This window comes from Heliconius melpomene, chromosome 19 (genome assembly GCF_056956725.1).
Source record: "Heliconius melpomene rosina isolate 202511_hmr_F chromosome 19, ASM5695672v1, whole genome shotgun sequence".
Classification (NCBI taxonomy): domain Eukaryota; kingdom Metazoa; phylum Arthropoda; class Insecta; order Lepidoptera; family Nymphalidae; genus Heliconius; species Heliconius melpomene.
This window is the reverse complement of record NC_140407.1, coordinates 2,133,160-2,151,789: the sequence shown is the minus strand read 5'-3', so window position 1 is coordinate 2,151,789 and position 18,630 is coordinate 2,133,160. Positions and strand designations below refer to the sequence as shown.

General features: G+C 30.3%; 3 protein-coding genes across 3 annotated transcripts; all 3 read left to right on the top strand.

Moving 5' to 3' along the window:
* The first annotated feature begins 2,521 nt into the window (after positions 1–2,521).
* LOC146528296 (uncharacterized) lies at positions 2,522–4,392 on the top strand. The gene is made up of 3 exons (XM_085203761.1): positions 2,522–2,682; positions 3,089–3,341; positions 3,511–4,392. The coding sequence occupies exons 1-3, from the start codon at positions 2,554–2,556 to the stop codon at positions 3,828–3,830; spliced, it is 702 nt and encodes a 233-aa protein (XP_085059887.1). The 5' UTR covers positions 2,522–2,553; the 3' UTR covers positions 3,831–4,392.
* Positions 4,393–13,424: 9,032 nt separating this feature from the next.
* LOC146528295 (uncharacterized) lies at positions 13,425–15,219 on the top strand. The gene is made up of 3 exons (XM_085203666.1): positions 13,425–13,748; positions 14,188–14,443; positions 14,762–15,219. The coding sequence occupies exons 1-3, from the start codon at positions 13,617–13,619 to the stop codon at positions 15,097–15,099; spliced, it is 726 nt and encodes a 241-aa protein (XP_085059792.1). The 5' UTR covers positions 13,425–13,616; the 3' UTR covers positions 15,100–15,219.
* A 474-nt stretch (positions 15,220–15,693) lies between these two features.
* Positions 15,694–18,105, top strand: LOC146528294 (uncharacterized). The gene is made up of 3 exons (XM_085203665.1): positions 15,694–15,867; positions 16,286–16,544; positions 17,452–18,105. Exons 1-3 carry the CDS (start codon positions 15,730–15,732, stop codon positions 17,793–17,795), a joined length of 741 nt encoding a protein of 246 aa, XP_085059791.1. The 5' UTR covers positions 15,694–15,729; the 3' UTR covers positions 17,796–18,105.
* Positions 18,106–18,630: the final 525 nt, after the last annotated feature.

The following is an 18,630-nucleotide window of genomic DNA, read 5'->3' as shown; positions in this document are numbered from 1 at the left end:
CCTCTGCGTCGTTACCAGAATGAAGAAATAAAAATAGTTAATATTTCATTTCCTCGAGTGACAATCGAACTCACAATCCATCGCGTATATAGTCACACGCTTGTAAATCGATAGAGTTTTATCTATTACATAGATTTAAATAAATACGTAAAAATGAGACTGGGAGTTGGTCACTGGGTTTCGTAAACTGTAATGCCATTTAAAAGAAATTACCTAAGGTATTATATTACTACCCAAAAAGAAAGAATAAAAATAGACGAAATGGTACCTACATTAAAATTGATTCTCACGATGACCGATAAGATTATATAGAAAAGAATGATATATAAAAAATTTTGAGGCCGTCGTGGCGCAGAGACACAAGTGTACGACTATAAACTCAACGTCCTGGGTTCGATTGCTACATGGGGGAATGATTTATTTCATTTCTTCACTCGGGTAAGGAGGTAAAGCGCTTCGTTGAGCTCCACCACTAAACAGGTAAGCCTCAAGACTGTAGCGGAAAGTAGCGAACGGTAGCATCTAAATGTAAAACGGAATATTGTCACACTGAGTGCCTAATTTCTCTCTAGCTACCATCTACTTTGCGCAGGCTACAGGGTGAAGCTTAAAAAAACATAAAAAATGAAATAAGATAAGTTTTCAAAGCCCATGTTTTTAATATCCTTATAATAATAATTAATAAAACAGTAATATATTTAAAGGTTACATCAAGTTATTTTTTATTGCTGAGTGATCAAAATCACTTATATTAATAGTGAAAACACCAAGAGGTACATATGAAGAAAAGATATGTCATTCTCTCAATTGTTCTAGCCAAATTTTATTTACCAACTTTTTAGAAATTTCAAGTAATATTAACATAACATAACATTTTTAGTACACTTTTTATTACATAAAATTTTTATAAAGAATTCAGTCGACTTATTGAGCATTTAAACTTTCACCATTTTTTTTATATTAGTAGGAAGTAAAATTTTGTGTTGATTAAATTAGAAATTAATTTTGCGAAATATTCCATAGTCACTTTTTAATTATATGATGAACGCTTGAGAACTGTTTCAGAGTACGGCATGAGAATAGAAAATTTATTTTTATTGCTGTGATATAGAATAATTGAATAAAAGAATAGAAGAATAATTATAATTATACAGATTAAATACAATATAAGCTAAAATATAAATGAAACATTATTTTTTTATACGTAAAAAAAGGATATCGTTATAAGTCTAAATGTTACAATAATTGTTAATTGTAAATAATGGCCTCAAAATTATCCTACCAAAAATTATATTTATAAACTAAAAGAATAAAGAAACAACCATTATAAACAAGCTAAAAATAACGAATAATTGATTTAGAAATAATACAAAAGATTATTAATATAATCATTAGACTACGTTCAAACTAAAAAAAAAAAACATATTCTTACGAAACAAAAAAATAATTGCTTTTTCTTTTAATTTCAAAGAAAATTGCATAAATTTCTCGTACAAGCACTCATGAATGAAGCTTGAACTTCTGACCTTTGAGCACAAAAAACGTGGTGACCGCTAGACAGTCATCTTAAAAGAAACTTTCATATTATACTTGACATACACTCGGTCTTTAACAAAAGGCGACTAAGTAATACTAGCAATGCGGCCTGGATGTTCTTAGAATGTGAATGATAATTATGATATGGCAACTTTATAAAAGCTATTCAAATTTTTCATAAAAAATTTCAACTTGTTATTCAAAATGTATTGTTTTTTAAAAAGAGCTCAATTATATCACTAGGTCTTCTGTGTGAATTACGAAAATACGTAAAAATATCTAAAAAAATATAAATTATGAACAAATAAGATACATTTCTTTATTTTAATATTCCTATTTCTACAAACAACTGTAAAATTAGCACTATTATGAAATATTTTTTTTTATTTGTAGAAATTACTTGTTTTATAGAGGTAGATACATTAATATTAATAAAAATATATAGGTTGAGCAAAATAATATTCTATTTTATATTACATTTTTCATAATAAACAGCAGCAACTTACCAACAATTCTTAACTTTTATATAACCAAAGTACATTAACATATATACAGAAATATTAAATTATATTAAAATAAATCTACCAGAAAATAATTTATTATAATATATAACAATTGTAATTACTATAATAGTCATGGTTTACCGAGAGATATTGACCTTTAAACGATAACTTTCAAACGATAATTAACCTGAAATAAAACAATTAACAAACATCGATTAAATACTATAAAAAAACTATATTTCCGATTCTCATAACATTTACCGATATATCACATTTAACACACAAATCTTAAAAAAAAATTAACGTATACACTCAAAATCCGAAATAAACGACCTCAATACCAAACCCAAAAAATTAGTAGAACCAACAAAATGTCTAAACAAGTAGGTACAACAAATATTGAAATCCATCCATTAAGACATTATTATTTCATCACCGTGACATATGGTGGGGGGCAACAAAATATAACTGACGGTCTGTCTGTAGCTTTGACAATTGAACATTGAGAGTTAAGATGAAAGCGTTCTACGTGCTGTTCCTCGCTGCGGCGACCGCCATGCCGGCGAAGGAAGACGGTGTCATGGATAAGTTCATCTCGAACTTGAGAGATTGCGTGGAAACGGATACGATGCTGTGTTTAAAGGTGCAGTGATGTGATGTGATCGTGATGTGATGTGATATGTGATGGGAGGATTTGGGGATGGTTCTTCCAATTTTTTTTGGTTGATGCTAGGGATTTTTTTTCGGGGTTATATTTTTGGTGAAGGAATATGTGCTAATTGTGGTGAATCGTTAATACTTTTTTAATTGGATCTTTTAAAATATTTTCGCGTAAATTCTTATATATTTTTATTCTATGTTGCAAGTAGGTCGTTATAGTGACTGTTAAAACTACTAAATAAATTATTATTATTTTTTACTATAATTTGGCACATTTCCTGAGTAATTAATTTTACTTTTAGATAAAGAAAATAAATAGACTATACATGTAGAATCTAAAACAAAGTGCACATTTGAAGTTCAAAAAATAACAACAATCTATATTTCAGGAAAAAGCAATGAAAGTTACTGAAAACTTGGCCTTCGCGAAGGACTTTAGCGTAATGGATGGCATTACCTTCGCGAGAACCGGCTCCCCGAGGTCAGCGCGCAGCTACGAGCCTTTACTTGACGACCCTAAAGCACGAGAGCTTCAGGTTGAAGAAAGAATTATGGACAATGTCGTGGACTTCTTAGACAGCCACACTTTGCAACTGAGGATGCCCAAGTCCTTCACTGAAGATAATTCAGTAGAAGAAGAAGGTACTTTATTTAAATATTTATAATTTTTTTTTTTTTTTTTTTTTTTTTAATATTAAGTGTAACGCTAATTTATATATAAAAAATTCAAAGTATAAAACAAAAAGCTTTCAACTATAAATTTTGTTTTGAAAAACACTGGATATAAATCTAAACGAAACATTATTTATAGGCCGTGGCAAGAAGAAGAAGAAGCTGAAGAAACTCCTTCCCATCCTTGCTCTCATCAAATTGAAGTTGGCTGCCTTAGTTCCCCTGTTCCTTGGTATCATCGCCTTCGCTGTATTCAAGGCTTACCTCCTTGGTAAAGTTGCTTTCATCGCTGCCGCTATCGGAGCTTTGAAGAAACTTTTGGAATCCAAATCCAAGAGCGGTGGAGGTGGATGGTCAGAACCAGCTCATGAAGAACATGGCTGGGAGAGCGGCGGTGGCTGGGGACGGTCACAGGATGGGCAAAACATGGCATACGCCGCCCACATCAAGCAAATATAACCTTAGGGTCTAGAAATAATTAATTTATTCTAACTTATTAAGTTTGACGAGTAAGGTTATTTATTGAATGTTGACCACCGTTGTTTCACGTAATGTTTATTTGTTATTTATTCATTTCTATTCTTCTTTTTTATTCTTTATGAAAACTTTGACATTTATTTAAAACTGCTATTTATTTGTTTATATTTATATGTATTAGTTCATTATATACATATATTTTCAGTTATGCTATATTCATATTTATGTAAAGTATTTCATTCTATATAAGTGTCTTATCATATGTAGTGTATTTTATATAGATATATGAAATTTATGCTTACCAAATATTTTAAGATTTTTGTTCCAAAGATAGTTTATCTTTTTAGTTCATTTTAGTATATATTTTCATATAGTACTATAGTATATTATAATATATTTTATTGTTTATTAATTTCTAGTTGCGTGTGCGAGTAAAACGAGTCATATTTATTATCGAATCTGTTTATTTTTCGAAGATTGCGTTGCTGTAATATTATTATACGATGCATTTGAGTAAAATAAAAACACTTTTTTTACAAAAACACTGTTATTTTTTCTTTCACTGCTACCACGGCTGTATATAAAAAAAACTGTGAATTTAATTATCATTTTTTACTCCCAGTAATTCTAATTACTATATAGCGAGTTCTTTTAACATTTTGCTCTTCTGGGAACTGCTTGCTAACGGGGGCCTAATATCTCTATTGTCATAACCACTAAAAAATGTAGGTCAAAACAAGACAATACATCAAGAAATGTGTGTGTGAAATACTCGAGCATCACGTGTCAGAGAAAGTGATGTCACTCTTTTACCTAATTAAATTTCTTAAAGAGTACCAAAGCAATTAACCTCTTCATATTCGTATAAACTAACATTTACTGTGTGTTTATTATACTTTAAAATTTCACGTTAGTTAGAAGAATTTCTAAAATATGCGGTGTTATATAATGAATGATCTTTCTCTTTTTGTTGTTCTATTCCACAATCGTTTTCAGTCAGCTGGTAGTAAGAATACCTGTTCCTAAAATACTAATCTCCTTGCCAGATTTGAACTCATGAATTTACACTAAATGGTTTGTAAAAGGTGTAATGTAATTAAGAATTAATATGAAATTTGGCTGTATGAAAATATTTAATTCTATAAAAAAAACAAGCTGTCATTTATATAATCAAGAACCCAAAAAGAATATTTTAAATATAATTTCTTAAAATCTGTTAAAAAAACTTGATTTCGATATTTTTTTCATCGAATCTCAATCAATATTGTGTTATAGAATTTTGAACTTTAATTTTGAGTAATTACGATCATAATCCCATACGTATTCAATAAGTAAGAAAACTTTCGATTTAAAAAGAAATTGGTATCTTATACAACAGTAGTGCCCCGCTCGCGTCTTCGCTTGTGTGGACTATATGATTATACATATACCATATATGTAATTATTTCTCATTTTAGCGAGTTAACGTATAAAAAATGTACTTTTATTTTGGCTGTTCTTTTACATAATATACATACAAGTCTTCCTCTTAAATTACTGAGTTTTTTAGTGAAAACCGAATTAAAATTGAAAAGCGATTTTGAGCGATTCAGTATCTCGATAAATTATATTGGGGACAGAAATGGTTAGAATATTTGCATATCGATTGCCCATAAAATTAGATAGTTTTTAATTCGTTTTAAAACGTGTAAAATTAATGAATACCGCACTACTTTGTACGAAGGTTGAGTGAAAATTATGTACAATTTCTTAATTAAAAAATTGTGAAAGTAATTTATTTAGAATGTGAAGATAGTAGATGTGTTTTAATATCATTAAAAATGGTTTTTTGTTGTTAAAAGTGGATTTAATCTAAATAATGTTCTAAAAACTGCTTCTACCAAAAACCAATGAAGTAAGAGAATACGTATCATATGCACATATATTTCACATTAAAATAGATTGACAATGGATGAAACTAGAATAGTAAGACCTGTGCAAACCTCAGGAAAGTATTTAACACAGAAACCCACCTGTTTCACACGAAGCCCATTCAAATACATTGATGTTAATATACTGGTAGAGTCTTTACGAGCTTTTTACTGCCGTCGACGTCTCGTTGAGATATTACAGTATGTACATACTAAAGTATTTCCTTTAGTGAAAGGTAGGAAATAGGTTTAGAGATAGACATATATTGCTAGTAATACGTGATTTTTGTCTAATTTTGATTGGAATTTGTTGTTTATAGCTTTTAGGTGAAATATAAAAATGTTCAATTAATTGGGAATTCAATTGATAATCTTGGTAACTCTATCTGTTTTATATTTTTGCAATGTATCCCGCATATATCAGGGTAGGCAGAGGGAATCTCGGGATATTTATAGTTTTAAAAAAATAAAATAAATTAATAATAAAAATATGGAGCTTGGACCCTTGTCCCACCCTCAGAAGAGTGTTTTTTTTATATTTTTAAATGTATATTTTACAACAATTTATATTTAAAAATATGAAAATTATTGCTCTTACGTAATAAACGTATATATTGTGGAAAAAGCAGTACGGAAATGTCTGAAGAGCTCTCAGATTTTAAATTAAAAAGAATATACACATATCTTCAACCTATTATCGATTGGTAATCGAACCTACGACCATCAATTGTAGGCCAGACAACCAATCTATATGTGCTATAATACTGCAATACTGCAATATTCCATACCACGTGCAAATACAGTTAACGATGTAAACCGACACGTTAGACGCAACGATATCATGTAATAAGAAAGCCAATGTATCATCTATCGTAATATCCGCTAAGTATTTCCGTATCCGATTGTGGCATACCTAACTATTTTAAAGGAACCTAAGAAAAATATTTTTACACGTAATTTTCAATTCTAATACACGGTGTTAAAGTCTAAGTTACAATAGTTGTTAAAATTCTAGTGTGTAATTGAAAAAGCTTATTTAATTGACAATCTAATATGTTCTCTAATACATTTGCAAATAAAGTTTATATTAGCATATACATATTTTTATATTTATTACTAACTTTAAAATCTAGGCTAAAATAGTACTAATACCTACGAAATAGAGGTTGTAATAGCGTGTATATATTTTGTAACTGTGAGTGGTCCACAGTACTGAGGTACCGCTAAATATACGCGAAAGTTCCCAAAGCCGCACCCATGGTGTTTTAAAGTGTTATACATTAGGCGATTTTTAAACTAAATTATAAATATATTTAATTTTTACCACGTTCACACTTTTTCACACTTTTTCGGAAGAGGGAAGACTAATTACTTTTTATCCAATTTTAACAGAACAGGGAAAGGAAAATAATTTATACTTATAATGATTCTTCTGAGCTGGAATCGAATCAATAACAATCGCGTTTTCGTAAACTGTCGCATTGAATCGATGGCTGTCTAGGCGATATTTAATGTTTTTTTAACTAATGAATAATGTTATGCATTTTAATATAAAATAGTTTCTTATAGAATTTTTATTGTTACAGTATTTAAACCAGTAATAAACCTCTAAACCTGTACTTAAACATAGGTTGAACTTGAACATATAGATGTAATAAATTAGATATACATTATCACCACGTTATAACAACAGACTCCTATAGTATTAATACTAATTTAATATTACAGGTATCTACGTAAATCATTAATAATAAATTTCAAAAAATCAACTTCACGCTTTATCCCGCACACAGCACGGTAGGCGAAGTTGAACCCAGTGTTAAGACACTCCGTTCCCCACTATTAATAACACAAGTAATCTATATATATAAAAGGCCTTGTCCTCACTGACTGAGGTAAGACGCACGCACAGCCGTAACCGCTAATACAGTAGAATGTAATGTAGTAGAAACGTGAAATTTGGACAAAAGTTTACTTTCGTAATCTGGACATCCACTAAGAAGTGATTTTGAAAAATTTTAACCCTAAAGGGGTGAAATAGGGGTTCAAAGTTTGTATGGAAAAAAATTTAAATCGGCACCGATTTTTATAAAATTTGATATTTAGCCTCATAAAAATATTTCATTGAACGCATGTTTCGTGGTTTATTAGAATTCACCCCTAAATAAGCAAGAAAAGCTGCGCGGGTCCGCTAGTATAATATATTTTTATTTCAAAGCATCTAATAACCTAAACCTACAAGCCGTTTCGTGTGAGCCGACGCGAAGTCCCGTTGTCTTCAAGGTCAGATATCGCCAAGTGCTTGTGACTCATCCCACTTTCCTCTCAATGGAATGCCACAAAAGTTACGTGGTAGGCGCGACTTTGAATATATTTACGGTACAGTTGACAAAAAAACTACAAAAAAGAGAATATATTATGTGAATGTATAAAGAAGCACAAGCGTGCGACTTAAGCGTGACAGGTTGTGGGTACGATTCCCACTCTAATAAATGTAATATTTAATATTTTCATTAACTCGCTTTGGCAACAAGGCAAAACGCGGCGTTGAGTTCCGCCACTCACCGCAATGCCTCCAGAATTCTGCGGAGTGGAGAAAGCAAGTGTCTTATCCCAGGTTCCCATGTTCTTTTTGCCTATCCTGCTATGTGCGACGCACAGTGTCAAGTTAAAAACGTTTTTTTTATAATTGTAATAGTTATTTAAATAATGTAACCTTAACTAGACTTTAGGAATTAATTACCTAGAGATAATTATGTTTAGGTCCAAAGCTAGTTTAAGTAGCATACATTAGATTTAATACATTTATTTTTTTGCCTTATACTATATACAATATATATATAGCAGGGAAGCTTTCCGCCCAATTTTCGTTTTCTAACCAGAAGGAGGTTTTATTAAAAAAATGGTTTCCTCGAGAGAAAATCAAACCCAAAACTACACGTCTATTGGCACAATAATGTATTTAAATCCCTATAAATAAATAAATATTAGTTTATCTTTTCTACATATCATATAACACGTAGCTAAAGGCACGTGAGAAATAACTCTCAAGAATCCCTTTAAATAGAAAGCGAAGGTAGACGAACCCAATGACCCTCTTTTCTAATGATTTTCTAAATATAATTTTCAAAAGAACACCGACTTCCTTCTGATGTTGGCAGAGTCAGTCATAAATCAATTAGAAGACCGTCCTAAAGTCTAATAGAATTTCTTTTTTTTTATATATGTACATATTTGGTTAGAAAATTATTTTTAACTTGTTTTATTAAGTTTTTAAAAAAGAAACTAATTAAGAAGTAATATAAGCCGTAGTGACGCAGTGGGATTGTATCTCACTATAGAATACATGTTTGTAGGTTCGATCCTCATTCAAGAGATATTTTTGGATAGTTCCGCTCTATTAAGTAAAAATCTAGCGTTGAGTTTCACCACTCCATACGCAATGTCTCGAATTGGATGACAGGTGATGAACGGTGACACTAGGTTTTTTATTACTACTCTGATATAGAAAAGAATGCTGAAAAAATGATGTTGTGGATTTATAAGATTAAAACAGCTTCCCATCTCTTAATGATAAAATAAGACTTAGGCTATTAAGTAAGAAAGTAAATTAAAGCTTTTCTGGTTGTGAATTTCATTTGAGTTATTACCATTTGTTTACAAATAAATTACTTTTTTTTTTTATATTGATATTAATAGTAATAGACTACATAGACATAATTTCTACGAAATACGTTTTTTTCTATATAATAGCAATGAAAAAACATTATAACATTGAAAAAGCAAAAAAAAATTTACATAACCAAAAATACCGAAATAGCGATAATTAAAATACTTTTACCAACTTTCCGAATCATATATTCATACATACGAGTGCATGCATTTTGAAATATTATTTCCACATTCTGTAAACGTACGGTCCATATTATGTAATTTCCAAAAACTGCCGGCAGCCGGCGCGGCGTACTTTCACGGCGGGCGTACGCTTGCAGTACACTTGTTATATTACTTAATAGTTTTATAATATTTATGCCGCTCTATGAACTTGACTGATGAACTAAATATCTATTTGATTTTGTTATTATTTGTATTATTTTTAGTTTAGTTCATTTGAAATAACTAACTAAATATTATATTATTATTCTTTACTATAATTTATCTGGGGCCCCTATGGTTATGTGAGAATTACTAAGATTTGTAGGTATATGATTTTTTTAGCTTCATGCTTTATCCCGCATATATCACGGTAGGCAGAGGGAACCTGGGGATGTTCCCAGGTCCCTTGTCTCTCTAGGTAGAGAAAAACTCTCAAAAAACTTAAATATTTCATTTCCTCAAGTGGGAATCGAACTCGACCTGCCGCGCTTGAAGTCGCACGTTTTTGCCCCTGCACCACCACTGGCCTCAATCATCATTATGTATGATATATATATCGTAAAGATGAACATTTCATTAATATAGCCTATCTTATCCTGGCTAAGAAGACTCAGATCAAACTCCAATCTCTGTTAATAAGTGAACCATTCATTATCTAGTTATCGCCTGTAACTTTGTTTTTTTGTACTTTAAGACAGAAGAGGAAAAATCCTTTTTATCCTTTTCTCGTAAGAATTTCAAGAAATTTCTCTTATTTCCCCACTGGGAGAAATTTCATAAAATTCCTAGTAAATACACTTATTAACCTACCAGCATTCCAAATTTAAACTCCTTATTATCCACTTGCTTCGTCTCCCAGTAAAAGATGAGGCTTACATATATGATACATTTATATTAATAAAGATAATCAAGAACTTCAACCCAAGAGAAAAATATATTAATATTACTTACAAACTTAAGTAGTGGGAAACTTTTTTTTCGAAATATTGGAAAAGTTTTTCTTATATTTTTAATGTCATCTGATCTCAACGCAATCAAGAGTGAAAGTTGCGTACATGTTCGTGAGGGCGTAATTTTTTCATATAAAATATTGAATTCTTTCATCGTGCTTTAAGGTAAATGTGTAATTTCATGAAATATAATTTGTCTTTCTATTATATAGAAAAGATTTGTGTTGATTTTCATAATTTAATCACTTTTAGGTATACCTTGAGGGCAGGTGCAGGCCATACGTAGCGTAAGGGCACAAATATTACTGAAAACGCGACAGTTTGTGGATTCGATTACCACTTTAAGAAATGCTAAATTTTATATTTTATTTAAAAATTTAAAAAAAAGGCACTCAACGGAGAACGGAGTGTTTTAGCACTGGGTTCCATCTGCCTATCCTAATGTGTGCGAGATCAAGCGTGAAGCAAAAAAAAACTATATTCGAGTATATTACTAGTGACCCGTTTAGTCTAGACCTAGTCTAGACGTTGTGCGTATGTATATGAATTTCCCAGTACTTATAACACCGTAGGCCACAAAACTTGATCTTTTAACAATAAATGTTATAAATTGAAATTTAAACTATACTTGGCCACCGTAGTACAGCAGTGCTGATTCATTTGGCTAGGGACAGGACTAAGTATGCGAAGATGCAACCTTCACTAGTTGGAGAGGCACTTTAAGAAGAAGAAGAAGAAGTGCTGATTGTGCATTCGGGATAATGAATTATTTTTATTTAAATTTTGAAAATTTGGGCGAGAAATGGGCAAAGGTTGGGGCCTACCCTGCTATATAAAAGGGATATGTAAATTAGACAAGTGCTTCGTTAGTTCTGTTTCATAGGAACATATTACATTTTTATTAAGTCCGAACGAAAATATTTTTAGTATTTTTTTTTATTTTAGTATAGTAATATTACCTTTAAAAAAAAATTTTTCTTTTTATTTCACATTTTGTAATAAGATTAAAAGCACCAAGTTAAATTACGCGACGAGTTCTAAATCCCGTAATACCACTTTCGCCTCACAAATTAACAAAAATAAATATGATTCGGAAGTAAGATCGATCATTAGCTCTATAAAATATATGAATGTTTTCTAAATTATATGCCTTTTTATATAACGACAACATGATTAGATTTTTTTTCTAAATTATGAAACGGCGAAGGCCTAATTTAATTGAAGTGTAATAAAAAAATGAAACATTTATTAATTATTAATTTTTAAAGAATTTTTATAACTTTCTCCTATTACTTCCGTTATTATTTACTAGATATCGTCATGGTTGACAGTACTAAAGATGTGACTGTGAAGGTGACGGTAGTGGGTTCGATTCCAATTTGAGGAAATATTTATTTTTATTTAACTGGTCTAATCTGATCTAGAATTCTAATCCTGGCATTCTCCACTCAATTCGCAAAATATCAAAAATGATTTAAATAAATAGAAATTTATTCTATTTATATACCCTTCTTTATGGTAATATATGTATGTATGTGCGTAATTAGTTTCATTATTATAATAATAACAGACACATTATTTAAGTTGAAAGTTTTATTTCTGACTATGATCTACATAATTAATTAATTTTTATATTTTAATTAAATTTAATGTTTTTTGTCTTAAATATTCATTAATTGTACTTTATTAAATTTTACTTTTTAAAAAATCTAACGATAAATCACGTTATGTTTTTTTCGTCCAACGTGTGATATTACGCTGCGGAACCTATATTACTTACCTAATTTCTAATATATTATAGTATGATAATTATTTATTGATTAATATTAGTATTCAGTAAATATTGATTATAATATAGTATTACCGATTAAAGTTAAATTTAATTAAAAAGTTAGTCAAATTAAATATATTTTAATTGAATACCATATAGGCTCCTAAAATTTTATTAAAATGTGTTGTCACATTTGATGCCCACATTTTCCACAGAATATTACAAAGAAATGGCTGATGTCAGAGCGACAGAAAGTTTTCATTTTACTACTGTCCTTACCGGTTTTGTCATAGACAAGCGTGACCTCAAACCGTGGAATTAAAAAAATAGCTACATATCAAATAAGACAGGCATCATGCAAGAGTGAACAATAAAATTTCACTTTTTAATCTATTTTAATAAAAATATCTAGTCATTTTTCTTAAAATTTCAAATAATTTAAAAAATAGATATTTTAAATCGTTTTTTATGGTAAAATATACCATATAGTAGTAACGTAGGTGTCAAAATCGCATGATGTAGATAAGACATTGAATTCATAAAAGTGGCCCAAAGTTGTGTACGTAAAGTACGTTATGCAAGCCATTCAAGTATCTCAAGAGTAGCGGGTACGAAACAATATCGCATGAAAATCATTTATGGTGTTTATTTTATTTTACCTTCAAACTGTACTGTACTGTACGCCATACTTGGTAGGGTAGATAGAGAGGACCTGGGAACCTATTGTTAAGACACTCCGTTCCCATTAAGATACTTCGGTCTTCCACTTTCCGCCTAATTCTGGAGGCTTTGCATGTTGATTAGCGACATGACGATTGACTCAACTTATATTTTCTTCTTTATGTTTCATTTCTTCCAGTGTGCATCAAACCCATAACCTGTCGCGTTGACAGTTGCCCGCTTGTGGCCTGCGCCACCACTGGCCTCTTTATGTTGTTTAGTATGTGTATATGAAAATTCAAATAATCACACTCTTTCTTTCGTTTCATTTGCACCAACGTAAGAGTGCGTGGACACATGGTTGCGAACAAACTTCGCTTTCTAACAACCAATATTTATTTATCCACTTATCCCTGTGTAAGACGCTTACGATGCCATCATTTAGCGTATGTCGTCAAACGATTCATACATTTTTTACGTCACATTGACAATTTTGTAGTGGGGGTCCAAAGGATAAATTCCATCACATTTTTGGAAAGATATCATAACGAACCAAGCATCGGTTGAAGTACCACAGCTGGTGATAGCAAAGTTTGTAAAAATGTGGAAATACCTTGGTTTACTTGCCGTTTTGGCGGCCGTTCATTGTAATCCAGTGGATCGTGGCTTGGAAGAGAATTTAGTGGGTGCAGTGTCGGAGTGCATTGATAAGGATACGTCACTATGTTTGAAGGTGAATAGTGTTTTTGTGATAGTGTTGTGACACTCTAATAAGCCAAATAAGAAAACGCGAAATTTCCAAGCGTAAACCTTGGAGCGGATATATAATCTATAGCGGATGTCTTTCCAAGAATCCGTCTTATAGCTGTTAATTAACGTGAAAAAAAATTAATATTTTTTTTATTTTCCGAAATTTTATCAAGCCAGTGAGATAGTAGTAAATTATACAAAAACATACTTACGTAAATTATATCATACGTATAGCAGAGCATTTATAACATTTTCAGACTTGTTCTTAACGGAGTACTTTCATAAACAAGTAATTAAGTGGTTTTAAATAAATAATCGATATATACGCTTTACAAAATTACATGCTATATTTTGAATATAGGGTGTTCTATAAATGTTTAGTTTTTTATATTATAAATTAAATATTTCATAACATTTTTTAGGAAAAAGCTTTAAAGTACACCGACAGATTGGCATTCGCCAAAGATATCAGTATCTTCGAGGGCATGAGTCTTATCAATACTGGATCAGCCCGTTCATCTCGCAGTTACGAACAACTGTCTGAGGACCCGAAGACCAGAGAATCTCAAATTGAAGAAAGGATAGCCAGCAATGTGGGAGATTTTCTAGACAACCATGTACTACAATTGCGCTTGTCTGAAGACTCAAATGAATCTAGGGCCTTAGATGATGAAGAAGGTAAATTACAAACAGTAATTTCTATACTTTCAATCTACTAAAGTAAATATTTGAAGTCATTGTCTATATTTAGAAATTCGCTTATTTACTATGCAGACTTTCCCCCGCTTCCTAATGGATGTAAATCAACACTTTAAGTGCGTGCCCTTTAAACGAGGCAATTTAAATACAAATGATGTTTTCGAAAGGCTTTCTGAAAAATGAAAACAGTACTTTATTTTTCAATTAATTTATTTTAGTAAAACCTAAGTAATTTTTAACTAACTATTTATATGCTTTAATTAGAAATTATCTTAACTAAAATTCGTCTTATTTTAGGTCGTGGCAAAAAGAAGAAGAAGATCAAGAAGATCCTTCCCCTTCTCCTGCTCTTGAAGCTCAAGCTTGCTGCTCTAATTCCTCTTTTCCTTGGTATCATCGCATTCGCAGCCATCAAGGCTGTGTTCCTTGGCAAGATTGCCTTTGCCATTAATGCCTTTGGCCTAATCAGGCGGCTTCTATCCAAAAATAGTTCAGGATCCTCTGGAGCTACAATCAGCTATTCTCCCCATCACGCGGAGGAACACCCTGGATACTCTTACGAACCAGCTCAAGGTTGGAGCAGAAAAGTCAACGATGCACAAAGCCTGGCCTACTCCGGCCAAATAGCTCATTGATGTTAGACTTACTTTAGTATGAATGTGTGTGTGAAATATTTATTATTGTGTGTTTGTGTTGCCATAAGAGTACCTCAGTCTAATTTATTTAATTTATGAAAAATAAATTATTGAATAGTATCTATTTTCTTTTATTTTCTCGTTTATATAAATAGTCCATATTGATAAATATCTAGGTTAGTAATATTAAAAAATGCTGTTAAACATGATTTATGTCAGTTATTCATAATCATAATGAACTTTAGAATCAAATCCTAATCTTGCACTTAAATATTATGATACTTGCGATAAAAAAAGCCACAAGAAAAAAAAGTTATAATTCACATGAGAATATCGTATAGAAAAAGAATTGATAGCATTATTTTATTGATTGGCTACTATCGGCATAAAACCAACACGAAGACGACTCGTGCGCTACGAGTATCCTATAAAATTAATATTAATGAAACGGATAACTATGTCACTCGCTATGGCATAATATCTTCTGTGACTCTAAAAGGCATCGATTACTTTAAAATGTTAATACGCGGAAACATAAGAGTGGGGCAATTTAGATAAAATACTGTTACCAATCAAGCGGTCAACACAGTCGAATTCGTTTCGCTTGAGTACGTGGTCCAAAAAAAAGATATGAGGTCCCTCGTTATATTTCTGAGTGCAGTGGCCGTGGCCTGCAGCAGTCCTGTGGCCCAAGAAGATTCAGTGATGAAATTGGTGGTCGGAAATTTTGTGAATTGCATGAATAGTGATTTGAGTTTGTGCTTAAAGGTAAATAGAGTGTTATAACATGGATTTTACGTTGTGGACGATGATATTGTTGTGATATAAGTGTGATATTGTCAGTGATATAAAATCTAGTAAAATTTTAGAGAAAATAATGTTTAAAGAGTGTTGAAAAATACTGTAGTGAAATAAAATTATGAGGACAGTCAAAATAAAATATAATATTGACACTGCAATATTATTGAAAATATTATTAATTTATGTTCTTCATCTAAGAATTTAAATGATTAAATGTAGCAATATTATTTTTTTATGATTTTTAATAATCTGTAAAGTCTACTAAATACTCATAATATTTTAAAGCATTTGGTTTAAGCAACAAATTACAAAAGTATTTTAAAACAATTTGTCATGCTACATATTATATCAAAAAATAATTTAATTAAAAATTCTATTTTCTCAGGAACACGCACTCAAAGCGGCTGAAAGATTAGGAACTGTTCGCAAGCTGAACATCATCGAAGGGGTCACTCTATACAACAATGTACCAAAAGAAAGCAGGAGCTATGAACCTCTTTCTACTGAACCAGAACTTAGAAATAAGCAGTTAACTGAGAGATTATGGGAAAGTACCGGTGATCTGCTGCAGAAGAGCGACTTGGAGCTGAGCTTCAATGGAGGAGAAGAAGAAGAAGAAGAAAGTTCTAGAGCTATTGGCGATGGTAAGTTATAATATAAAATAATATATTTAAATAACTAATTTATAAACTTAAAAATAAATATTATTATCAATATTCGGTAAACTACGAAAATAGTCATTCAGTTATTAATATTATTTTTTAATACTTTTTGATGAATTCAATAAATTATTTACAACTTTTAAGGAGCTACATCAAAATATCAATGAGAAAGTCAAAAAACCTGTTTCCATTCGAGACACATTTACCGTAACTCCGTTTACCTCATAATTTAAAGTTTTACGACTGCTTATAGTTGTCTGATGATAATAAAGAAATTTCTGCAAATAATTCAAAAATATCATAATAATATACATTATACAAATATTTGTGCATTTACCGCCTTTAAAAGAGTGTCTAGTGAATTTAAATTCAAATTTCTCCGTTTTCTGCATATTTAGATATTCTTAAGTTATGAATTGATACTGATCAATGTAGATATGTTCATAATATACTTATTTTAAATTCCCTTATGTGGGATTTGAACCTAAAAATATAACATTTAACTAAGAATCTTTATATATAAAAGAGTAAATTTGTAATTCATTCAAGTATTTTTATAGTAAGGTAATAAGAGTGAAATGCGACGTGGAAAGGTTGTAAAGTATGTCAAAAATACTGGTTTCGAATTTTAAAAATCTCTCCCATATTTTTTTCTCAACGAGTTCCCACTAATTATCATTTTATTCTCATACATGCATAATATATATTTTTTTTCATTTTATATGGTACACCAACAATCTTTAATTATTACTAAATTTGTATCTAAATGAAGAAAATAAAGTAACATTCAGTAACATATGCAATTGGCAATAATTATAAGAATATACGAGTATTATAGGATATTATCAGTTTTAGCATTAATTTCTTCATAACATTAATTTCATTATAGTTGACGAAAGCCGCGGCAAAAAGAAGAAGCAGCTCAAGAAGAAACTGAAGATGCTCATTCCTCTGGCTATCTTAGCAAAAGCCAAAGCTGTCGCACTGGTCGTCATTTCTCTCTTAATCATCGCCGTTTCTGTCTTCAAGATAGCCATTTTAGCTAAAATTGCATTTATTGCTAAGGTTATAGCCATAATTAAGGCACTTCTGGCAAAGAAGAACGCCCAAGAAGACCACGGATGGGTATCTCATGAAGAACATGTACATCCAAGCCCTGGCTGGGAAGGTGGATGGTCCCGTTCTAGGAACGAAGCGAATAATTTAGCTTATTCAGCCTATACTCAACAGTAATTGAGTTATTTATTCATAAAAGGTTAAATATTAATTTATTTTTGAATGATTAATTTATTTGTGTGAATGTGTGATACGATTTTGATACGACATTTCTTTTCGGTCATTTTATTTATTTTATTTGTTGCTCTCTTTTCTTTAATTTGACTGAAAAGGATTTTTTTTGTTATTTTTATAATATATTATTATGTATACGGATATAAAATTATATTTCATTAATGTATGTATTACTATGTGATATTTAACTTATTTTTTATCATTCTTTTATTTTTTATATAAAATATGATTATTAAACATTTTACTACTTAAATTTACTTATTATGTGTATGTATATCTTTTATAATTATAATTTTATAAAATGATCAATTATTTTGTTTATATTTTTATAAATATTTATTAATATTTTTTATTGCTTATATATATTTTTGTATATTTATTATAATTCATTTATTATTATTTTAAAAAAATATTTATTTAATATCGTTACCTTTTATGATCTCTTTTTATGTTTTATTATTAGTTCATTTTTATTTTTACTTTCTTATTTTGTATTGTATCGTGTATCACGAATCGCAAGTGACTTATTTATATGAGTGTATGTGTTTGCATATAATTTAATAGTCATAGATTAAATAAAAACGCAAATGTAAATTGAAATTTTATTTTTTTACCTCACTTATAAATACCCACACTCCCATATTAAAAAAACATTATATTTTAATTTTGCTATGGAACTATTGACTAAAACAATGAATAGGTACATTTTTTACAATTAATCGACATGATTATGTACTTCATTCTAAAACTAAAATAATAAAAAAGTGTTAGAACTATT

Coding starts and splice junctions, on each gene's coding strand:
- LOC146528294 (XM_085203665.1), top strand. CDS start 15,730: ATGAGGTCCCTCGTTATATTTCTGAGTGCAGTGGCCGTGGCCTGCAGC. Junction 15,868..16,285: donor ATTTGAGTTTGTGCTTAAAG/GTAAATAGAGTG, acceptor CTATTTTCTCAG/GAACACGCACTCAAAGCGGC. Junction 16,545..17,451: donor TTCTAGAGCTATTGGCGATG/GTAAGTTATAAT, acceptor ATTTCATTATAG/TTGACGAAAGCCGCGGCAAA.
- LOC146528296 (XM_085203761.1), top strand. CDS start 2,554: ATGAAAGCGTTCTACGTGCTGTTCCTCGCTGCGGCGACCGCCATGCCG. Junction 2,683..3,088: donor ATACGATGCTGTGTTTAAAG/GTGCAGTGATGT, acceptor TCTATATTTCAG/GAAAAAGCAATGAAAGTTAC. Junction 3,342..3,510: donor TAATTCAGTAGAAGAAGAAG/GTACTTTATTTA, acceptor CATTATTTATAG/GCCGTGGCAAGAAGAAGAAG.
- LOC146528295 (XM_085203666.1), top strand. CDS start 13,617: ATGTGGAAATACCTTGGTTTACTTGCCGTTTTGGCGGCCGTTCATTGT. Junction 13,749..14,187: donor ATACGTCACTATGTTTGAAG/GTGAATAGTGTT, acceptor AACATTTTTTAG/GAAAAAGCTTTAAAGTACAC. Junction 14,444..14,761: donor GGCCTTAGATGATGAAGAAG/GTAAATTACAAA, acceptor GTCTTATTTTAG/GTCGTGGCAAAAAGAAGAAG.